At 43.9% G+C, this 21,529-nt stretch overlaps 1 protein-coding gene across 2 annotated transcripts; it reads left to right on the forward strand.

The window, feature by feature from the left end:
* Window positions 1-8,999: 8,999 nt before the first annotated feature.
* On the forward strand, window positions 9,000-13,528 carry LOC125508029 (uncharacterized). 2 transcript variants are annotated; one of them, XM_048672576.2, is made up of 7 exons: window positions 9,000-9,189; window positions 10,144-10,194; window positions 10,745-10,919; window positions 11,220-11,386; window positions 11,875-12,190; window positions 12,861-13,027; window positions 13,120-13,528. In XM_048672576.2, the coding sequence occupies exons 2-7, from the start codon at window positions 10,173-10,175 to the stop codon at window positions 13,269-13,271; spliced, it is 999 nt and encodes a 332-aa protein (XP_048528533.1). In that variant the 5' UTR covers window positions 9,000-9,189; window positions 10,144-10,172; the 3' UTR covers window positions 13,272-13,528. The 2 variants fall into 2 exon arrangements, with proteins under 2 accessions (XP_048528533.1, XP_048528541.1); XM_048672584.2 differs by having other exon boundaries at window positions 9,017-9,216.
* Window positions 13,529-21,529: the final 8,001 nt, after the last annotated feature.

The raw sequence follows: 21,529 nt of genomic DNA on the forward strand, positions 1-21,529 counted from the left end.
AAGAGTAATGATACACACGCTCTTGTGTATTTGAGAAAAATGGGACGCAACATAAACATCAATGATCAGATTCATGTGACGCCCCCAATTCGATCGTAAACTAATCATGCATGCAAATGTGTACGATCAAAATCAGAGACTCATGGGAAGATATCACAACGCAACTCTAGACACAAAAAGAAATAATACAAGCTTTATATTACAAGTCAGGGGCCTCGAGGGCTCGAATACATAAGCTCGAAGCACAAGCATAAGCGGAAGCAACAATATCTAAGAACAGACATAAGTTAAACAAGGATGCCTTGAGAAGGCAAACACAGAAGCAACAACGATCGAAAAGGCAAGGCCTCCTGCCTGGGACCTCCTAAACTACTCCTGGTCTTCGGCGGCCTCCATGTAGTAGTATCCGTCGACGCTGGCATCTGGCTCCAGGGATCCACCATCTGGTTGCAACAAACCGGAAAGAAGAAAGAAGGGGGGAAGGGGTAGCAAAGCAACCGTGAGTACTCATCCAAAGTACTCGCAAGCATCAGATCTATACTAAGTATGCATTGGTATCAAAGGAAGGTATGTATATGTGGACTGAACTGCAGAATGCCAGAATAGAGGGGAAGTCCTAGCCTATCGAAGACTAGCATCTTCAAGTAGCTCTAAGCATCTTGCAGCATGTGGAAGAGTAAAGAATAACAATTTATAATTAACAAGCATGTTGTAGCATTAACGCCCAGAGATCCTTCCTCGACTCCCTACAAGAAAGCAATCCCGGAGCCACATATCCATCACATGTCTCAAGTAACCAGTTCTAGTCGTAATAGATCAGGATACAAGTCTGAACGTCCATTACCGTGGACACGGTATTCAAATATATATCTTCCCTGTAGGGGTGCACCATGTTACCCAACATGCTCGATCACTCTGTCCGGACACACTTTCCTGGGTCATGCCCGGCCTCGGAAGATCAACACGTCGCAACCCTACCTAGGCTCAGCAGAGAGGTCCCTGCCGGTCTACATCCTAAGCGCTTCGGGGTCTTGGGCCCATCGCCCATTGCACTCCGGATCGTTGCACGCAGGGTGAATACCAGCACCACCTCGGATGGCCAGCACGATCTGACCGTGCCGTGATGCTGAACTGGACGTCTGACAAAGCTTCGGCTGATACTGCGACGTCAAGGCCCATAACTATTCTCACGTGGTGGTTAGTGCGTAAAGGCCAAAGGCCAACTTAGGACAAATACCCAAACCTGTTATTGCATTGGGGGCTCGCGGAGACGAGCAGAGACTCACGATAATGTGACCCCGTCGCCCCGTCTCATGGACTTACGGCAAGGGCCCAGAATGCCCGGCCGTGCCTCGTAGAAAACTCGCGGGTGCTCTACGGGCCTGCCCGACTTTCACATCAACTCGCAGGTACCCCTCAGGGCCGACCCAACTTCAACAATGGTCTCAAGTAAAGTACGGGTAATCGTGTGTCCAAACATCAAGGGCAAAACCCAAGGAATCACCCTTGGTGGATTCCACTCGATGTAATCATCAAGGTGAACATATGAGGAACCACCCTCGAGGTTCACACTTGAGATGTTGCACGACAGATCTGTATCAGGAATGGTGAAGGAGGAACCACCCTTGTTGACCACGATCAAATAGCTACACTACAGAGTTGTCATCAGGAGTGCATTGCGAGGTATCACCCTCGGCACTCGATAGTAGCTCTGTAGAGTCGAGCAACAAAAGGGGCATGATGTGATGTGAGGTGCCGGGCTCTGGTCGTCAATCACATTGATCGAGTCGTCGATGATGAAGTTGGGGCAACAAGGACAAGGTGGGGGCCACTGATGGATCACTAACCAACCTATACTAAGCAATTTAGGTTAAACAGGTAGGTAACAATAAGCAGGTTACAAAAGCAGGCTATGCATCAGAATAGGAGCAATCAATTATAGTAGAAAAATCTAATGCAAGCATGAGAGAATGGAATGGGCGATATCGGGATAATCAAAGGGGGGCTTGCCTGGAAGCTATGCTGAAAAGTACTGATCGTCAGGGCGTAGTCGTACTCGGCGGCAGCGTTAGTCCCGAGGCCTACCGGAGAGAAGAGGGGGAAGAAACAATAAATACAAAGAAAACATAGGTGTAACAATACAACAGACAGAGCTAGGGGTGTCCTAACGCAGTGCTACACGATATCGGTGAAGGGGATAACATCCGGGAAAGTTCTCCCGAAGTTTGGCATTTTCGGTCAGAAGAAACGGAGAGGGAAAGTTGCATGTTTGCTATGCTAGGGACGTGTGGTAGATGAACATATTGCGTATTCGGATTCGTCTCGTCGTTCTGAGCAACTTTCATGTATAAATTTTTTTTATCCGAGTTACGGATTAATTTCTATGAATTTCTAAAGTTTTAGCAATATTCTGAAAATATTTTAATTCAAAAATAAAGGTTAAATGCTAGGTGTACCCAGCCCTGTGTACACAGATTGTACACAGAGGCTGACATGTGGGCCAGGGGGACCCAGTTGACCAGTCAAAGTTTGACTGGTCAACAGGGGTGGGCCCTCCTGTCATACACTGTTCAATCTAGTATAACAGTTTAGTTAACTAAACAAGGTGATTAGGCTAATTATGTTTAATTAATTGAGCTAATTAATTAATTACACTTTTTTATTTCCTTTTTTACATTTTTAAGGAAAAGGGGCTGGTGGGGCCTATTGGGTAGTGGCCCATAGGCCATTGCGGGGCGGGCTATTGGGCGCGTGGGTGCGGGTGGAGGCCGCAACCCGCCGGGTGTGGGGGGAGGTCGTGGCCACGACGGGCTCGCTAGCCGGCCGACTCTGGTGGCCGAGAGGGGTGCGCGGGCGCGCGCGTGGCAGACTGGGGCAGCGCGGCGCAGGCATCGCGGGGAGTGGGGTGGCGGGGGGCGCAGGAGGCCAGCAATGGCCGGCGGGGTGGAGCGGGAAGCCGGAGCGGCACGGCGCAGGGCGGCGGTGACGCGCAGGGGGAATTGGCGCGAGGCCCAGCGAGGGCGGGCGGTGCGGATGCCGATGACAGCGGCGCCCGGGACGGCAGAGGCCACACGGCCCCGAGCGGCGGTTAGAGAGAGAAGAGGCGGGGGGATGCGGGTGAGCACGGGCAGCGCGTAGGCGGCAGCGGCTTGGCAGGTGTGGCCAGTCGTCGGCGGGGCACGCGCAGGTGCACGGCGGCGGGCTGCGATGCAGCAGTAGCAGAGGCCGGTGGGGTGAGCGGGTGAGCGAGCGGGGCGTCGGCTACGCAGGAGTCAGCGAGGGGAGCGAGGAGCGGGGGCTGACTCAACAATAGGGGCGGGGCGTGAGGCGAGGCCGCCGGGCGTGGTGGGGTGCGCAGAGGCACGGGTCGAGGCCTGAGCAGGTGGTGCGAGTCCGACTGTAACAGCGGGCGGTGGAGCTCGGCACAACGGCGGGGCGACTACAGGGCATGGGCAAGCTAATGACGAGGCGGAGGGGTGCATGCTCACCGGGGAGCCGGTCGTGGAGGGCAGCGGGCTCGAGGGAGGCTCGGGACGGTGTGGTGGTGCAGATCGACGGAGGGCATCGGCGGAGAAGAGGTGGTCGATGGCGACGTTGTGGTACAGCCCCGGTTGATTTGGTGCTCCTGGTCGACACAGACGGCGACGGGGGTCCTCCTCGAAATCACTTGGCGGCGCGGTGAAGTCCTTGGCCTCGCGGTCGATGACGGTGTGGCGCCAGATGCGCTCGGGGAGGAGGGAGATCTGAAGAGGGGAGGCGGAGAGGGAGAGGCAAGCGAGCGAGGCAAGTGGGAGAGTGGGAGAGATGGCAGGGGGAGGCCGAGGCGTCGGAGCCTTATCCCCCCGCCAACGCTGGCAAGGACGCTTGGTGGAAACCTGGCGCGGGCGCTCGGTCACCCGCACAGTGAAGAAGGCACGGGATAGGGAAGCTGGGCCAGTTCGCGTGAGGTAGGTGGGACGGCTTGGTGGGTCAAAGCCCGGAGAGTGTTGTTTCTTTCTTTTTACATTCCTTGTTTTCTAGCTTATTTTGTTTTAGTTTTATAAAATACCAAAGAAGCACCTAAATTAGAGTTATTAAATAACTCCACTACCTTAAATAACTTGACACATTAACTAAATAGTTTGTGTTTATGCATTAATTAAAAAGTATTTAATAATTATTTTAGCCATGTGTTATTTATTTTAGGCATTAAAAGCACATTATAAATTATGGGTTCCAACATGACAAATAAACAAAGATTATTTGCCACACATAGAACATTTTAGTTTTGACATTTGAAAACTTTTATTTTTGACTTTATTTTAAATTCGAATTTCGACCGGTTTTGATCCTACGCGAGTTGAACAACAGTAATCGTGGTGATGTGGCATCATTAGCAGAGGATTACTATAGCTTGATTATCCGGGCGTCACAATTCAACAACTATTAGAGACATTAAATAGATGTACCACAACAAAACATGCTAAGCAAGAACGAACATTCTCAAAAAAATCTTTGGGGCTTTTCAGCAAATATACCGCTTTGTTTGTTGATATCGTTGAAGGCCTACAATCCTTAAGAAAAACTGATGATCTCTTCCCTTTCTTTGACAGAAATGGAGGTCTAATACAAATGTTCTTTCTCGAGGAAACACAAAGATAAGAACAAACAAGAACCTACCAGAACAAAACAAGAATGCGCATAATGAACCGCCTTTTCTCATCCCTGTTATATTTGTATGTTCGATTCTGTATTCCACTATTAGGCGATCCCATGGAACAAGTATGCGACTCCACACGAACATGTATACAGTCATGATACACGAATCCATTACACACAATAACGAACAACCAACAACCTATATACATACACCATTGTTAGAATCTTGGCACAGTTTGGCAGTATAGGATCCATGTGTACCCCCACCACTGTTTGCCACAAATCATCTTCCTCACGAAAGCCAGCACCTTGATGGATCCAACACCCAACACCAAAGGAAGGCACACCTATGCTTGGCTAGACACCCTCGTCGCAAGCAAAAAAAAAGAGAGAGCAAAAGCCATTGCTTCTTTATTCGTTGCATTATCTTTTACTAGGGTTTCACCACACCAAGCCACGAGGGCTGGCCTCTTATGGTGGTCGCCTCCAGTGACGAGAGGATCCTCGAAAGCAAGCAAAGAACAAGACCCATGAGAGCGATTCTTCAAAGAGGAACACGCCTGCACAAACTAGAGAAACGGAACCCCACCGGCACACCAACACGGTGAGTGCCGGCGTACTCCTAAACGGGGACCCCCAAACCTCCCGGCGACAGTAGAGTAAGCATCACCACCATGCTAATTATCTTAATTAAAATAAGTGTTTGGGAAGAATTGTCGGGGCCAATGGTTGTCGGCATTTTTTTTGACCTGAGTTCGCCACCTCACTCTAATTCTTGCAAAGATTATTCCAAGGTATTTTACTAAATGGGAGCCAGCTGTTTAACGGTTTTTTATCCAATATAATGGACATTTCCTGTGTTTAAGGAAAAACTATCAAAACAGATGAATAGTAGGAAAGTGAGGCGAAGCCTGTTAGTGGACAATCAAGTGTAGAGAGATGGCAAAACAAGATTAGACATTTGAGACAATTCTTACGGGGTTGGGCCAGAAACGAGAGTGAGATTTACAAACAAGAAAAAGAGCGACTCACCGAGTTAATATATGCTCTAGATTTAAAAGCAGAAGTGAATATTCTTGATGCGGCGGTGCAGACCACGGAATCCGAAGCTGAGCAACGCTTACGAGCTCTTCTTAGAGAGGAGGAGCTCAAATGGGCATTGCGTGCTAAGGTTCTCAAGGTTGTCCAAGGGGGTGATAATACACAATTCTTTCACATGATTGCGAATGAAAAACATAGGAAGAAGAAAATAATCCAGCTTGAACAGGACGAAGGGACTATAGTGGCTCATGAGAACCTAAAAGCATATATCTCTAATTATTGTAAACAACTTTTCGGGCCTCCGACAGAGAGCATGGTTTCCCTTAATGAGTTTGTTATTGGAGATATCCCTCAGCTTCGGTCAGAGGAGAATGATATTCTATCTGCACCGTTTACTGAGAAAGAGGTTCTAGATGCAATATCACAATGAAACCGAATAAAAGCACCGGGACCAATGGGTTCCCTACGGAATTCTATAGGAAATGTTGGCATATTATTAAGGACGATCTTATGCCTATGTTTCAAGATTTTTTTAATGGTCACTTAGAACAGTTTCTTCTTAACTTTGGCATGATTACGTTGTTGCCAAAGAAAGAATAGGCAGTTCGGATCGAGCAGTTCAGGCCAATATGTCTTCTCAACACGAGTTTCAAAATATTCACAAAAGTGGGTACCAATAGATTGACACGGATCGCCCATTCGGTGGTGCAACCGAGTCAGACAACTTTCATGCCTGGGAGACACATTCTAGAAGGGGTGGTCGTCCTTCATGAAACGCTGCATGAAATTCATTCGAAGAAACTAGATGGGGTTATCTTCAAAGTGGATTTCAAGAATGCATATGATGAAGTTAAATGCCCTTTCCTTCAGTAGGCAATGCACATGAAAGGTTTCAATGAGGCATGGCGGAACCAAGTGGGTTCTCTAGTCCAAAAAGGTAGTGTCGGAATTAAGGTTAATGAATCGGTCATTATTTTCAGACCCATAAGGGATTGATACAAGGGGATTCGATGTATCCTCTCTTATTTAATATAGTGGCAGATATGTTGACCATTCTTATCAGCAGGCCAAGGAAACCGGCCAAGTGGATGGACTTGTCCCACATCTGGTTGATGGGGGAGTTTCCATTTTACAGTATGTTGATGACACTATCATTTTCATGGAACATGACATCGCAAAAGCTCGGAATATGAAACTCATACTCTATCTCTTCGAACAATTGTCTAGATTAAAAATCAACTTTCACAAGAGCGAGTTGTTCTGCTTTGGTAAGGCGAAAGAGGAGCAAGACACATATAGACAATTGTTTGGCTGTGAATTGGGTTCTTTGCCCTTTAGTTATTTGGGCACACTGATTCATCACCGTAAGCTATCTAATAAAGAATGGAAATGCATCGAAGATCGAATTGAAAAAAAGCTTAGCTGCTGGAAGGGCAAGCTAATGTCATATGGAGGTCGGCTAGTACTTATTAACTCAGTACTTACTAGTATGCCGATGTTCCTGTTATCTTTCTTCGAGGTTGCGAAGGGGGTGCAGAAGAGACTTGATTTCTTTCGATCTCGTTTCTTCTGGCAGTCATATGATACTAAGAAGAAACACCGCCTCGCACGATGGGATTTAATATGCCGACCCAAGGACCAGGGGGGACTCGGTATTGAAAACCTGGAAATTAAGAATAAATGCCTTATGAGTAAATGGCTTTATAGGTTAGCAGCAGAGACGGATGGTATGTGGGCACAAATATTACTCAACAAGTATTTACAATCGAAAACGCTAACCGAGGTCACCGCGAGACCAACTGACTCGCCATTCTGGAAGGGGCTCATGCGAACGAAAGATTTGTTCTTTTGGAGGGTCAAATTCTTGGTGGGCAATGGGATGTCAACAAGATTTTGGGAGGATATATGGTTAGGGGAGACGTCACTAGCCTTAAAATACCCCACCATGTATAATATTGTGCAACGTAAGGAATATTCAATTCAGGCGAGCGTTAGTTGGGGAGCGTTGGAATGTTTGGATGCACTTGGTACGGAGATTGATAGATGTTCAATTATCCGACCAAACCCGATTCGATACACTGAAAGTTGGCTAGAATCGGAGTGTTTACGATGAAATCTTTTTACATGGATCTAATTAATTCTGGCCCAATCCCGAGATCGATACATATTTGGAAGGTTAAGGTTTCCTTGCGCATTAAAATTTTTATGTGGTTTGTCCACAAGCAAGTGATCCTCATCAAAGATAATTTACTAAAGTGACGGTGGGCAGACAGTTCATGTTGTTGTTTTTGTGATCATGATGAAACAATACAACACTTATTCATAGATTGCCCACTCGCGAAATTACTTTGGAGAACGATCCATATAGCCTTTAACATTACTCCTCCAGTTAGCATTGAATCGTTATTTAGGACGTGGTTAGCTGGGATTGATCATCTTATTGCGTCTCGTATTCGGATTGGAATATGTGCGCTTGTTTGGGTTATACGGAATTGTAGGAATGATATGATTTTTAACAGACAACGTATTTTAACTTTCTTGCATGTAATTTTCAGAGCTACAATATGGATTCGTACGTGGTCCTTACTCACTCCTACGAATTCCAAAGAGTCATTGGTTACTGGATGCAACCAGTGAAAGATGGTAGCACGGCCTATATTCAACCGGTTTGGATGGCGGTCACATAACAAGATATGAGTCTAGGGAGCTTGTCCTTTATGTTGTCATAACGGTTGTAATATTGAGCATTTACATTTTTTTCTTTTTTACTCCGCTTGCGAGCTGTAATACCTTTATGACTTTATGGTACTTCTGAGACTTTTTAATAAGATGACCGTATGCATCTTTCAGATGTAGAGGCCGGAGGCACGCCTCCTTTCAAAAAAAAGTAGGAAAGTGAGGAGAATATGAGTTCCCATTCGCACTATCAGTTTTCCTTCAGGGAGCAGCTACCAACCCAGCAAGATTACACGAGAGACGTAGTAAATCAGAGTGAGAGAGGGGGAAAAGAGAGAAGCAAAATAGTGAACGCGTCAGTCTGCTTTAGTGTATTGTAAAAAAAGAAAAAACTTGCAAGAAAATGGCTTCTTATTGCTTTTAATAAGGGATAAGGGAGAAAAGAAACGGAGAGACGGACGCAGGAGGGACAGAGGATAGAAAAGTGGCGGCCAAGTGCTCTCGCTGCTCTGTGTGACCTGTGACCGTCGCCCAGAAGTAAAAATGGTGAACGCGCCAGTCAGCTTTAATGCAAGGAAAAGGAACCTTGCACCAAAATGGTAAAATGGCAGCTGAGAAGAAAGAAAAGAGACGGGAAGGAAAATGGAGCGACGGACGGACGGGCCGAGACAGAGGAGAGGAAAGTGAGGGGCAAGCGCTGTTCCTCTTTGTGACTCGTATCTTTGTTGCGTGGAGAGGCCACCAGCCCCTTCTACACTTCCATTAAAACCCCACTCCCCTGCCTCGCACCTCCGGCTCCGGGACCCCGACGAACGCCGAGGAAGCCATTGTGAGGTACTCTCAGTCCGCCCCCAAATCCAGGTCTCTCTCTTCCTCCGCTTCTTCATGGCAGTCGCTAATCCCGTCTCTTTACCGCGGATTATCGCATACTGCTGTTCTTCACTTCTTCTGGAGTTGAGGGTTTCCAGAGTTTTTCTTTTCTTTTCACGAAACATGATTCAGGGTTCTTCATGGAAGCCGCAAATCCCGTCTCTTTACCGCGGATTATCGCATCCTACGCTGTTCTTCACTTTTTCTTCTGGAGTTGAGGGTTTTTCAGACTTCCAGTTCTTTTTTTCTTTTCACGAAACAGGGATTCAGGGTTTCCAGGTCTCTCTCTTCCTTGGCTTCTTCATGGAAGTCGCTAATCCCGTGTCTTTAGCGCGGATTATCGCATCCCGTCTCTTCACTTTTTCTTCTGGAGTTGAGGGTTTCCGGTTTTTCTTTTTCTTTTCACGAAACAGGATTCAGGGTTCTTCATGGAAGTCGCAAATCTCGTCTCTTTACGGCGGATCGCGCGCTTGGCATCCAGACCTTTTGGATTTTTCAGACTTCCAGTATTATTTTTCACTTTTTCTTCTGGAGTTGATGTTTTTTCAGACTTCCAGTATTATTTTTCCCAAAACAGGGATTCAGGGTTTTGGGATGCAAGTTCTTGGCCTTCTTTTCGTAATCGATCGAGGGGTAAAGCGCGTAGGTTTTTAATAGTCGATCTGTTCGTGTATAGAGACTTCTACTTCTCGTTCTCTCCTTTATTTTGGCGGGTAATGATTTTTACATGCCATGGTCATCATTTTTCACCAAGATTGGCTCTGCCTCTCAAGATTCTGTAGTATGTTCTTGACCCAACAGTATGGCATGATAATTAATTTTTTGGTCTACCGTGGTTCTTAGTACCAGTAGTCTATATGATGATGTGCTACCTTTACCTGAGATTGGCTCTACCTGATGATTTAATCTCACTTGCAGAGGAGGATTGAAGAGGAAGGGGCAGATCTATGGGCAACTGCAAGAGTTCATGTATGTATGCCTAGCCAATCGTGATGTTTCGACTTTGTCTTTAATAAACCAAAAAATAAAAGTTAGATGTTGGGCCTCTGTTTTTTAAAAACCAAATAAAAGTTAGATGCTTGGACTCTGTCTTTTTAAGCTGTTATTAAAGTTAGATGTAATTTACAGCATTAAATCCTTGGCAAAAGTCAAGGCAGGAATATGAAATCCTAGCTCTTACTTGAAGATGGCTAGCTAGTATGTTGAGTATATCACTCTCCTTATCTAGAAACACAAAGTTGTTTGAGTGCTGGTCTTGATGTCTTGTTGATTAGAAGCGGTAGTACAAGCTAATGACATACTATAAGAAAGTACCTGATTGGCGACATGAATAACTATATGCGTTCAAGATTTGATTCATTTAATCAGGACATGAAAAACTTATGTGCTGTTGTTCATTCTTAGGGTTGTTGATATTGTACTCTGTTCACTTGGAACTGCAACATGCACATGACTTTTCTCATAGCATGTTCTCTCTTTGTTTTCTAATTTTGAGTTATTGCATTTGTGCAAATATCAGCTCGTGCACGCCTAGGAAAGGCCCATGTCGTTCCGGATTCAGAATGGAGGATGCAGGACTTTGGAAAGACCCATGTTCCTGATTTAGAATGGAGGATTAATGACTTCTCATCGCTGCTTGAGACAGGAGCTAAGTCAGCAAAATCTGACGCTTTTCACTGCTCTGGGTATAACTGGTATGCACCATAATTGCAGGAGAAACTCTACAATATTCATGTATTAGCTGTAAAAATACCACCTGGCTTGTTTTAGTAGAAAAGGTAATTATATGTTATCCATATACACATTGATTTAGGATGCCATTTACTGTTTTGATCGATCATTGATGTAATCAAATTAGCAATCACAGTCTCATAAACAAACAGTCACAGGCTAAAACTTGATATGGTGCATGAAGTGAAGAAATTAGACTTCATTCCTACTTCTATTATGAATGCTAGACTGACTTTGGTTTCTTGCATGATTTCATTCACCAGGTACCTGCAAGTGAGTCCAATGCATAAGGAAATTGGTTCTGAAACGCCATATGTTGCTCTTTGTCTGAAGATATCCCAAGCAAATATGGTGCCAGGTCACACGGTGCATGTGGTTTTTGAGTTGTCAATATACAACCATACAAAAGGAATGTACTGCGGATGCAAAGGTAGTCTCATGGTTGTGTTTTTTCAAGCACATCCATCATATTACAGCTACGAATCCATAGTCCTCTGTGTGTCATAAGTTTGAGAATTAAATACCATGATTCCATCATTACAAGTCAACATCTGTAAATATCGAAATATCGAAATATGGTTGTGTTTTACCGTTAACAAGTTGCTTTGTATTTTCTTTGCTGTCAAGTTTCTCTGTAGACCTTCAGGAATTTGGAAGGTTCAGATGGCATAGACATGTTTCTCACTTGAGACATTACAAGTTTCTCTGTAGACATTACAAGTTTCACAGTTGGGACTATTATGTTTCAGATGGCATACACATGTTTCTCTTTAAATTTGATTATCATTATTCGGATGTAATTCACTACCTTGCTTTCTTAGCTATATAGGGTGAAGGTTGGTTAGTATTATTTGGTATATTTGCGTCTTGCATACAAGTTCTTCATTCTCTAATATTCTAACCTTTAACTAACCGCAGATACCTACAACTTCCATTTCAAGAATACCTACTCGAAGGAGCAATGCTTGATTCCTCTTCAGGAGCTACTGAAATCATCTGCTTTTCTAGTTGATGATAGTTGTGTGTTTGGTGTGGAGATATTAAAAATTGATGTCTCTTCTCCTGAAAAGAAGGCTGTTGTGGTTCAGAAGAAGGATACCACAGTTCAGAACCTCTTTGTTCAGAAGAAGGGGTTCGTCAAAGGGACATACACTTGGAACATGAACAATTTCCTTGAACTGGACTTGGATCACTTTGTCCGTTCTCCTACATTTGAAGTTGGCGGGCATAAATGGTATGCACCTGTTACCAGTTAGACAGTTACATCACAAATGATTTATATAAATGGTATGCATGTGTTACCCAACATTTTAGCTTATACGTATCCTTAGCTTACCATACCTGGTCACTGTACAAACTTCTTTTTTACTCTTTTATTTATGACAACGGACATTAGTAATGACCAGATCTTTGTGCAAGGCGAGGTCCTTCAGATATTATAACTGGACATTTTAGCTTGATACAACCAAAGAACTGTTAGTATATTTACAGATATGCGTAGCGCATTCCAGTTTTAGGAGAAACAGGTTTTTGGAATCATGCTGCACCAAAAATTCTGAAACCAATGTAGTACTAAAATATATGTTGAATAAAAGCTAGAAATTTCATTTTCATGTATATATTTGGTACCACCCATTCTTGTATGTGCCACATACCATCGATTATTTTCTCAGATTGTTTTTGTGCAACATTGTACTCCATTATCTTGTACTGTAGTGAACTAGTGATGTTTTGTTTAGATTTTTTTGTACAATTGTAATGCCACCATGTCCTGTCCAAAGTTAACCTGCCTACAGCCAAGCTCAGCCACAACTTTATGATTTCAGTAACTAACCACATTCTTCAAATACATTTTCCTGGGTACCAAATTATTTTTGAAGTTACAGTTCTCATTTTCTTCACAGGTACATCCGCATCTATCCACGTGGTGACAAGTACAGCACTGATTGCCTCAGCTTGTACTTATTCCTGGATGCATCGGATGAGCTCCATCTCGAGTCCAAGAAGGTGGTTGTAATGACCCTGTCCATCCTGGACCAAAAGAATGGGAAACGCTTGACTGCAACTTCAGGTTCAGCTCTCCTTAGCAAGTATCAGTGCTAGCAGCTAGTATCTGTAACTTCATGATGATTACAGTTCATCTTACTTTTATGGTGATCGCAGGTCTCTTGGTGTTTACTGGTGGACACGGCTGGGGATGGGCTGATTTCCTTGGACTCATGAAACTCAAGGACCCGTCGGGAGGCTATGTTGTGGGATCGAGCTGCATTGTGAAGGCGGATCTCACTATCGTTGGTTCATCCAATGATGGTTAGATGTTTACCTCATGGCCTGATGGAGAGATGTTTACTTCTATTTGAGATAATGTTGTGGTAGCACTACTAAAAACTTGTGGGGTGATTCAGTAGTAATGAGCTGGATTTGAGACGTGAGATGATTTCGCGCATATATGTCTAGATATATGTATCGAACAGATTATGTCATCGGAAGTACTTCTATATGCATGGATGATGCAACTATGTTGGTTAGCTTGTTTCGCTACATAGATGTTTGGTTCAGCTGAACCATGTTATCTCTCGCTTAGTTTTTGTGCATCATGGATGTTCCCAGTTGATGAATCATATAGTCATATGGTTCCATGTAAAGCAGTTTGCGTCTATAATTTATTTTGAGAGCGAAGGTGTTTCATCTGCCCTCCGTCCAGTGGCAGTGCTTCATGGTGACTATTATGTCCAACCACACCATATAATTAAGGTTTGCAGCCTATGTTTTAATACTTTTAGATATAGTTTGTGTACGCATAAACTGAACTAGTAGGCAAAGTGCGGTGCCACGCCACATGTGTAAGTGCCCATTGTTAGATTAGTTATCGTTCATTCGGTCGTTATTCTTATTTGAAAGATCAAGTGAAAAATGGCAGCAGCTGTAGTAATGTTAATGGAAGAACAGGCCATCTTTGCGAAAGTGACTGTGCCATTGCAATACTACTCATTCATTCAGGTTCCGGTAGAATATCTGATACTTCCTCCATTCCTAAATGTAAGTCTTTTTAGAGATTTTAGCTAGTGACTACATACGAAGCAAAATGAGTGAATTTATATTCTAAAATATGTCTACACACATCCGTATGTTGTATTCCATTTGAAATGTTTAAAAAGACTTATATTTAGGAACAGAGGGAGTAGAACATATTCTGGCAAAAGCCACATAGGTTAGTCTGCAAATACAAATATCGGCTTCAGATAACTGCAAAGAACTGAAATATGGGACAGAGATAAACACACCATGAAAAGGCAAAATGCAAACACAGGTTTTAGATAACTACAAAGAGCTGAAATAGGTTAGTCATGTCATTAGAAGAACAGTGATGTTCAATATTCTTTCCTGCAAAGAAAAAAAAGGTGCAATTAATTAATGAAGCTCAGCTTCAGGCAAAGTGAGAAACGGCTCTGGCTGCATCCCAGAACAACTGCTAGAGTGCATAGATGATTTCCTAGTACACAATATTTCTAGTCACATTTTTAGGAACTCAATGATCATCTTCAAGGAGACTTTTTAATCCTCTTCATGATGTCACTCTGAAACAGCCACATAGAGTTATCGATGGGAAAAGACTGGCAGAGGAAGATAAACACATATCTTGAAAGTTTGTCAGTGTTGAATCTTGAATAGTGTTCGGTACCCATAAACCACTCACATAGATCCCTTTTTTTAAAAATGGAAAATTCAAGCGAAATTTATCTGTAGGTCCCAATAAGTTTTGCCGAGAGAGTTCCTAATTGTGTAATATATTTACAAACCTAATAGTGAATAAACAATGTCGCAAGATCAACAATTCTCTTTTTTTCGAAAATGGGGGACTCCCCGGTCTCTGCATCAGAACGATGCATACGACCACATTTATATATAAATAAAGAAGTTCAACAAGGTCTTAAAGTCTGAAAACAAAATAACGGCAAGCTCACAAAGAGCCACAACGCCAAGAAACAAAAGGCCCAAAAGCCACAACTGGCTGGCACAACAAAGATAGGTAAACTAATTGCCTATCCTATTACATGACCGCCATCCAAACCGGTTGAAGATATCCCGCGCTACCATCTCCCACCGGACAGATCCAGTAACCAAACGCTCCCTGGCCTCCGTCGGAGTGAGTAACGACCATATACGGATCAACGCAGTAGTTCGGAATAAAACCTGCAAAAAATGAATATTTGTTGTTCTGTTAAAAGCCAAATCATTTCTGCAATTCTAAATTGCCCACAACAAAGCACATACTCCTACACGAATGTGTCTAGCTGTTTCGGACTCTATCCCAACAAGCCACGTTCCAAATAACATACTGACCGAATTCAGAAGAGTAATGTTAAAGGCAATATGCACCGTGTGCCACAAAACTCTTGCCAACGGGCAGTCAAAAAAGAGGTGCTTGATAGTTTCGTCCCGATCACAAAAACTACACCTAGTAGATCCTGTCTAGTTGCGCTTAACCAAACTATCCTTTGTTAAAATGACTTGTTTATGTACAAACCACATAAACACTTTAATTTTCAAAGGAACTTTGACTTTCCAAACCTCTTTGGAACTAGGAATGACACTAGAGTTAATGACATCGATATACATCGACTTAACTGTGAACTCTCCAGAACTAGTGAGCTTCCAACGCAACTGATCAGGCTGATGAGATAGCTGAACCTCCATCAGTCTACTCATCAAATGAAGCCATGCTTCCCACCGGTCACCAACAAGCGCCCTCCTAAACTGAATATTGAGGGGAATGGACTGCATAATCGTTGCAACAAGAGCATCACGACGTTGAACAATACGATACAGGGACGGATACTGAAGCGCCAACGGCATTTCACCAAGCCAGGTATCCTCCCAGAAGCGAGTGGTGTTTCCATTACCGACTATAAACTTTGTCCTATTAAAGAAGATAGCTTTGACTCTCATAAGCCCCTTCCAAAACGGCGAGTCCGTCGGTCTCACTGTCGCCTGGGACAACGTCTTGGACTACAGATACTTACTACGAAGAATCTGCGCCCACGTGGCCTCAGTCTCATCTGATAGTTTATACAGCCACTTACTGAGAAGACATCTGTTCTTGACTTCAAGATTCTCGATACCAAGGCCCCCCTGGTCCTTTGGTCGACAGATGATATCCCATTTGGCGAGTCAGTATTTTCTCTTTAGTTCATCACTCTGCTTGAAGAACCGGGATCGATAGAAGTCCAGCCTTTTCCTAACACCAACTGGGACTTCGAAGAAAGATAAGAGAAACATAGGCATACTCGTGAGCACCGAATTAATAAGAATCAGTCGGCCTCCATATGACATGAGTTTGCCCTTCCAGAAACTCAGTTTCTTCTCAAACCGATCCTCGATGCACTTCCATTCTCTGTTTGTCAGCTTACGATGGTGAATGGGTATACCTAAGTACGTGAAAGGTAATGCCCCCAATTCGCATCCAAACAATTGCCTATAGGCCTCTTGTTCCTCATTGGCTCTACCAAAGCAGAACAACTCGCTTTTATGAAAATTGATCTTCAATCTGGTCAATTGTTCAAATAAGCATAACACCAGCTTCATATTTCTTGCTTTTGCCAAGTCGTGCTCCATAAAGATGATTGTATCATCAGCGTACTGCAGGATGGACACACCACCATCAACTAGATGAGGCACCAAGCCACCCACCTGACCGGCCTCCTTTGCACTTCCTATCAGAATTGCCAACATGTCAACCACAATGTTGAACAGAATAGGAGACATTGGACCACCTTGTCTCAGGCCCTTGTGTGTCTGGAAATAATGACCTATGTCGTCATTCACTTTAATTCCAACACTCCCTTTTTGCGTGAAAGATTCTAGCTGGCGTCGCCAAGCTTCATCAAAACCCTTCATGCGTAAGGCCTGTTGAAGGAAAGGCCATTTGACTTTATCATACGCTTTCTCGAAATCCACCTTAAAAACAACTCCATCTAGTTTTTCGTGTGAATCTCATGGAGCGTTTCATGAAGGGCCACAACCCCTTCGAGGATATTCCTGTCTGGCATGAAAGCAGTTTGGGTAGGTTGCACCACAGCATGCGCAATCTGTGTGAGCCTATTAGTCCCGACCTTGGTAAATTTTTTGAAACTAACATTAAGAAGACAGATGGGCCTGAATTGCTCAATTCTCACAGCCTCTGTTTGAAGGAAATATGCCCTAGAGGCAATAATAAAGTTATTATTTATTTCCTTATATCATGATAAATGTTTATTATTCATGCTAGAATTGTATTAACCGGAAACATAATACATGTGTGAATACATAGACAAACAGAGTGTCACTAGTATGCCTCTACTTGACTAGCTCATTAATCAAAGATGGTTATGTTTCCTAACCATAGACATGTGTTTTCATTTGATTAACGGGATCACATTATTAGGAGAATGATGTGATTGACATGACCCATTCCATTAGCTTAGCACCCGATCGTTTAGTATGTTGCTATTGCTTTCTTCATGACTTATACATGTTCCTATGACTATGAGATTATGCAACTCCCGTTTGCCGGAGGAACACTTTGTGTGCTACCAAACGTCACAACGTAACTGGGTGATTATAAAGGAGCTCTACAGGTGTCTCCAAAGGTACATGTTGGGTTGGCGTATTTCGAGATTAGGATTTGTCACTCCGTTTGTCGGAGAGGTATCTCTGGGCCCTCTCGGTAATGCACATCACATAAGCCTTGCAAGCATTGCAACTAATGAGTTAGTTGTGAGATGATGTATTACGGAACGAGTAAAGAGACTTGCCGGTAACGAGATTGAACTAGGTATTGAGATACCGACGATCGAATCTCGGGCAAGTAACATACCGATGACAAAGGGAATGACGTATGTTGTTATGCGGTCTGACCGATAAAGATCTTCGTAGAATATGTAGGAACCAATATGAGCATCCAGGTTCCGCTATTGGTTATGGACCGGAGACGTGTCTCGGTCATGTCTACATTGTTCTCGAACCGTAGGGTCCGCACGCTTAACGTTATGATGACAGTTTCATTATGAGTTTATGTATTTTGATGTAACAAAGGTTGTTCGGAGTCCCGGATGTGATCATGGACATGACGAGGAGTCTCGAAATGGTCGAGACATAAAGATCGATATATTGGAAGCCTATATTTGGATATCGGAATCATTCCGGGTGAAATCGGGATTTTACCGGAGTACCGGGGGGTTACCGGAACCCCCCGGGGGTTATTGGGCCTACATGGGCCCTAAGGGAGAAGAGGAAAGGAGGCAAGAGGTGGCCGCGCGCCCCTCCCCTCCCTAGTCCGAATAGGACAAGGAGAGGGGGGCGGCACCCCCCCTTTCCTTTCCCTCTTCCTCCTCTTTCCCACTTCTCCTTCTCCAACTAGGAAAGAAGGGAGTCCTACTCCTGATGGAAGTAGGACTCCCCCTTGGCGCGCCCTCCTTGGCCGGCCGCCCCCTCCCCTTGGCTCCTTTATATACGGGGGCAAGGGGGCACCCTAGCACACACAAGTTGATCTTCGTGATCGTTCCTTAGCCGTGTGCGGTGCCCCCCTCCACCATATTCCACCTCGGTCATATTGTAGCGGTGCTTAGGCGAAGCCCTGCGACGGTTGAACATCAAGATCGTCACCACGCCGTCGTGCTGATGGAACTCCTCCCCGAAGCTTTGCTGGATCGGAGCCCGGGGAGCGTCATCGAGCTGAACGTGTGCCAAGAACTCGGAGGTGCCGGAGTAACGGTGCTTGGATCGGTTGGACCGGGAAGATGTACGACTACTTCCTCTACGTTGCGTCAACGCTTCCGCTTCGGTCTATGAGGGTACGTAGACAACACTCTCCCCTCTCGTTGCTATGCATCACCATGATCTTGCGTGTGCGTAGGAAAATTTTGAAATTACTACGTTTCCCAACAGTGGCATCCGAGCCTAGGTTTTATGGTTTGATGTTATATGCACGAGTAGAACACAAGTGAGTTGTGGGCGATATAAGTCATACTGCTTACCAGCATGTCATACTTTGGTTCGGCGGTATTGTTGGATGAAGCGGCCCGGACCGACATTATGCGTACGCTTACGCGAGACCGGTTCTACCGCCGTGCTTTGCACACAGGTGGCTGGCGGGTGTCAATTTCTCCAACTTTAGTTGAACCGAGCGTGGCTACACCCGGTCCTTGCGAAGGTTAAAACAACACCAACTTGACAAACTATCGTTGTGTTTTTGATGTGTAGGTATGATTGGTTCTTGCTTAAGCCCGTAGCAGCCACGTAAAACTTGCAACAAACAAAGTAGAGGATGTCTAACTTGTTTTTGCAGGGCATGTTGTGATGTGATATGGTCAAGGCATGATGCTAAATTTTATTGTATGAGATGATCATGTTTTGTAACCAAGTTATCGGCAACTGGCAGGAGCCATATGGTTGTCGCTTTATTGTATGCAATGCAATCGCCCTGTAATGCTTTACTTTATCACTAAGCGGTAGCGATAGTCGTAGAAGCATAAGATTGGCGAGACGACAACGATGCTACGATGGAGATCAAGGTGTCGCGCCGGTGACGATGGTGATCATGACGGTGCTTCGGAGATGGAGATCACAAGCACAAGATGATGATGGCCATATCATATCACTTATATTGATTACATGTGATGTTTATCTTTTGTGCATCTTATCTTGCTTTGATTGACGGTAGCATTATAAGATGATCTCTCACTAAATTTCAAGATAAAAAGTGTTCTCCCTGAGTATGCACCGTTGCCAAAGTTCGTCGTGCCCAGACACCACGTGATGATCGGGTGTGATAAGCTCTACGTCCATCTACAACGGGTGCAAGCCAGTTTTGCACACGCAGAGTACTCAGGTTAAACTTGACGAGCCTAGCATATGCAGATATGGCCTCGGAACACTGAGACCGAAAGGTCGAGCGTGAATCATATAGTAGATATGATCAACATAGCGATGTTCACCATTGAAAACTACTCCATTTCACGTAATGATCGGACATGGTTTAGTTGATTTGGATCACGTGATCACTTAGAGGATTAGAGGGATGTCTATCTAAGTGGGAGTTCTTAAGTAATATGATTAAATTGAACTTAAATTTATCATGAACTTAGTCCTGGTAGTATTTTGCAAATCATGTTGTAGATCAATAGCTCACGTTGTTGCTTCCCTGTGTTTATTTTGATATGTTCCTAGAGAAAATTGTGTTGAAAGATGTTAGTAGCAATGGTGCGGATTGGATCCGTGATCTGAGGTTTATCCTCATTGCTGCACAGAAGAATTATGTCCTTGATGCACCGCTAGGTGACAGACCTATTGCAGGAGCAGATGCAGACATTATGAACGTTTGGCTAGCTCAATATGATGACTACTTGATAGTTTAGTGCACCATGCTTAACGGCTTAGAATCGGGACTTCAAAGACGTTTTGAACGTCATGGACCATATGAGATGTTCCAGGAGTTGAAGTTAATATTTCAAGCAAATACCCGAGTTGAGAGATATGAAGTCTCCAACAAGTTCTATAGCTAAAAGATGGAGGAGAATCGCTCAAGCAGTGAGCATGTGCTCAGATTGTCTGGGTACTACAATCGCTTGAATCAAGTGGGAGTTAATCTTTCAGATAAAATAGTGATTGACAGAATTCTCTAGTCACCATCACCAAGTTAGTAGAACTTCGTGATGAACTATAATATGCAAGGGATAATGGAAACGATTCCCAAGCTCTTCGTAATGCTGAAATTGACGAAGGTAGAAATCGAGAAAAACATCAAGTGTTGATGGTAGACAAGACCACTAGTTTCAAGAAAAGGGCAGAGGGAAGAAGGGGAACTTCAAGAAGAACAGCAAGCAAGTTACTGCTCAAGTGAAGAAGCCCAAGTATGGCCCTAAGCCTGAGACTAAGTGCTTCTACTGCAAAGGGACTGGTCACTGGAAGCGGAACTACCCCAAGTGATTGGCGGATAAGAAGGATGGCAAAGTGAACATAAGTATATTTGATATACATGTTATTGATGTGTACTTTACTAGTGTTTATAGCAACCCCTCAGGATTTGATACTAGTACAGTTGCTAAGATTAGTAACTCGAAACGGGAGTTGCAGAATAAATAGAGACTAGTTAAGGGTGAAGTGACGATGTGTGTTGGAAGTGGTTCCAAGATTGATATGATCATCATCGCACACTCCCTATAATTTCGGGATTAGTGTTGAACCTAAATAAGTGTTATTTGGTTTTTTGCGTTGAGCATGAATATGATTTGATCATGTTTATTGTAATACGGTTATTCATTTAAGTAAGAGAATAAATTGTTGTTCTGTTTACATGAATAAAACCTTATATGGTTACACACCCAATGAAAATAGTTCATTGGATCTCGATCATAGTGATACACATAATCATAATATTGAAACCAAAAGATGCAAAGTTAATAATGATATGCAACTTATTTGTGGCACTGCCGTTTAGGTCATATTGGTGTAAAGCGCATGAAGAAACTCCATGCTGATGGGCTTTTGGAATCACTTGATTATGAATCAGTTGATGCTTGCGAACCATGCCTCA

The sequence above is a fragment of the Triticum urartu genome, chromosome 1A, assembly GCF_056163025.1.
Source record: "Triticum urartu cultivar PI428250 chromosome 1A, HENAU_Tu73, whole genome shotgun sequence".
NCBI lineage: Eukaryota > Viridiplantae > Streptophyta > Magnoliopsida > Poales > Poaceae > Triticum > Triticum urartu.